The sequence below is a fragment of the Triticum dicoccoides genome, chromosome 3B (genome assembly GCF_002162155.2).
Source record: "Triticum dicoccoides isolate Atlit2015 ecotype Zavitan chromosome 3B, WEW_v2.0, whole genome shotgun sequence".
Lineage (NCBI taxonomy): Eukaryota > Viridiplantae > Streptophyta > Magnoliopsida > Poales > Poaceae > Triticum > Triticum dicoccoides.
Window position 1 is genome coordinate 137,695,111 of NC_041385.1, and position 2,833 is coordinate 137,697,943.

Below are 2,833 nucleotides of genomic sequence, written 5' to 3' on the forward strand. Positions count from 1 at the left end.
ATTCATTCACGACAAAGGAGCCAACTTGGCATAATTGTTGGGCATGACCATCCGGTTCACCGAATTCTGTACTACTACTTGTAGCTCGCCGCAGGTCCGTGTCATCCAGCTCCGGGCACGACTCTCTAGGTGCACGCACCGAGAAGTATGTGTGTGGATGGCAAGCAAAGGCTCCAGAACAGGATCAATGATCTCATACCACTTTTTGTTGCTGAGAAGGAGGTAAAAGCTATCTCAATGAATGACACACTCACACGATGAAATGTTACAAGACACAAAATTCTTGTGCGGCATTCAACTAGCAGAATTTTTGTTTTTGCTTGTCTATTCATTTAATTGGCCACTACTTGAGCCGTTCAGCTACAAATAGGAAGGGAGAAAGACATTAGTTGGACCGAGCTTCATGGCAATGCCATCCCGAAGCCACTCACTCCACAACCCCAACATTGCTGCCGCAATCGCTAGGCCTCATGCCATCCCATATAGTAACCACAACAGTCTACATATAAAGAAATAAACCAGCAGCCAAGTCGTGTACATACACACACAACATGGCGCATTATTTGCTAGCCGAGGAATAAAGCGAAACTAGGGTTCATGCGATGTTGACTAACACAGAAGACGCTGTGCTTAGTCGCGGGTAAATTGGGGCCTCATGCTGAGTTCTTTAAGATAGGCGGTGGCACGGCGGAGTTCTTCCTTGAGCCTCATATTCTCTGTACATAGGCGTTGGTGCTCCGAGGTATCCTGAGTTTTTAGCCTCACCCCTGCACATTTGAGGCATGTCTTGTTTTCAACGACCCACTTGATGGCTTGGTTTTCATCTTTTAGCATCTGGTTCTCTCCCTGAAGATTCTTGGTGTCCTGTAGTTGCCTCTTGCCCTGCATTTATTAATTTCAGTTATGCGTCATTTTAGGGGTTAGCAATGTATGCATGCTACCATGTTCACGAGGGGATTATAGTACTACATTGTAATATTAGATGACCAATAATGCTACTATTTTTAGTGGAGTTTGTATTGTTTAACAGTAAAACTTGCATAGCTGCATGTCTTAGGTGACCCATGTGGCCAAATCTCATTTAATTCATTGTGGAAAATTCACTGTGGAAAAGAATGGAATACATACCTTGCTAGAGGAGCGTTTGTTTTGGAACCAAAACTTGACCTGCAGGGCACTCATGTGAAGCCTCTCGCTAAGGTCTTTCCGGAGTTCTGCATCTGGATAAGGGCTTTTCTGGAACACACTACATATCACGTTAATGAAAATGGATTAGTACACATGTTTTTTGATAGGTAAGAAACACTGATTGAGTATGTATTGTACGCTTCAAGTTGTTGGATTTGTTCTCCACGGAGACGGTTATAATTTGCACGCCTTGTCACCATTCTCTGCACATGATTGGTCTCTTCATCGTTATTGTTGCCTTTGTCTGCAGCAGCAGCGTTGGCATCGTCAGTGTTGCCCATGTTGGTAGTGGCTCCCAGCAGGTCATGCATCTCATCACCATGCTCGTGCGGGGGTAGGTGGCCCTGTTCGCTTGTGATGAAGTGATCCAACATATTTTGCACATCACTGTCGTATTCTGGCAACTCCCCATCCATGGTGATCTGTTATCATGAAACAAAATATATATTCTCATGTGTAGAGTTAAAGGTAACAATGAACAAATATCTTAAGAAAAAAGAATGCAGTAGTGAAAAAAGAAATCAAGTAGACTTTAGTTGGCAACGTAGTACATTTAGATTTAGATTTTAATTTCCAACGCAGTCGGATGTTACTCCACATTAAGAATACTTAAAATTCATCTGTATGAGTTTCCTAGACCAAGATGTAATCAAGTAGACTTAAATTACTCTCAGAAATATATTGACATAATTTCCTGAATTCACTATCACATATTCATGATTATCTACCGCTGATTACTTCAATAATTTCTAAACATATATGCCCTACATATTCCTCAATTCACTATCGCAAAACTATTACTTTCTATCTCATCGTGTTCTTTTATATGTATCAGAAAAACCTTACTCTATCTATATATACATTGGTATCTATCTACAGATTCCGTATGTGATATATTTAAACAAGGCCTTACATACAATAAGATAAGTACCAACTACTCCTACAATTGCAGAAGCAAGAAATTAAAATATACTATGCAAGGGAAATCATATTAGAATAAATAATAGCATCATAGGCAGAATAATACAATCAGATCTATGAATATATACAATCAGATCTATGTTAGCAAGATCCTAGCCATCTCCCAAGCAAAATGATGAAATGCTACTTTCTTTGTGTATCCACTCATTCCATGGTGGATCTACCTTTCTTCCAAGAATACAAGGGATAAGAGATGTCATGGAGGATTCCTGCTCAACTTTAGAAGCTATATATCCAAGGATAACTAGAGTAGAAGGGTATAAACATTACTAGATGAACGGCTTAAGGAAATACCGCTGGCTTCGGTTGTCGACCTCCTTAGAACTTCGGTAGGCGAAAAAGTACAGGAATCTGTTTTGTTCCTACTGATATATCAAACTCATTCAGCAAAGTAGCTATGACCGTCCGAATTTAAAGCCGTGAGCAGCATGCAAAATTTATGCCATAACCCATGATTAATGCAAGCAATTACTTGTATCCAAATATAAGGCTCATATATCATGGATTTTGCATTGGCCTATATATAGGTCATATTTAATACTCACTAAGCATATTTGTGGAGTGAATATTGGCATATTGATACAATATATTATGATATTAAAACAATATAAATTGCTTCTTCATAAAATTAATAGAAAAGAACGACTTTGATCGATAATATATT

At 39.3% G+C, this 2,833-nt stretch overlaps 1 protein-coding gene across 1 annotated transcript; it reads right to left on the reverse strand.

Moving 5' to 3' along the window:
- Positions 1-319: 319 nt before the first annotated feature.
- On the reverse strand, positions 320-2,530 carry LOC119280985 (homeobox-leucine zipper protein MERISTEM L1-like). The gene is made up of 4 exons (XM_037561648.1): positions 2,464-2,530; positions 1,327-1,610; positions 1,129-1,246; positions 320-882 (listed from the first exon to the last, which is right to left on the reverse strand). Exons 2-4 carry the CDS (start codon positions 1,602-1,604, stop codon positions 631-633), a joined length of 648 nt encoding a protein of 215 aa, XP_037417545.1. The 5' UTR covers positions 1,605-1,610; positions 2,464-2,530; the 3' UTR covers positions 320-630.
- Between the last annotated feature and the right edge of the window lie 303 nt (positions 2,531-2,833).

What these genes read in the sequence shown, in the direction of transcription:
- LOC119280985 (XM_037561648.1), bottom strand. Translation starts at nt 1,604, where the DNA reads ATGGATGGGGAGTTGCCAGAATACGACAGTGATGTGCAAAATATGTTG. An exon ending in CAAATCCAACAACTTGAAGC is followed by an intron (nt 1,247 to 1,326) that starts GTACAATACATA and finishes CGTGATATGTAG; the next exon opens with TGTGTTCCAGAAAAGCCCTT. An exon ending in ACAAACGCTCCTCTAGCAAG is followed by an intron (nt 883 to 1,128) that starts GTATGTATTCCA and finishes TAATAAATGCAG; the next exon opens with GGCAAGAGGCAACTACAGGA.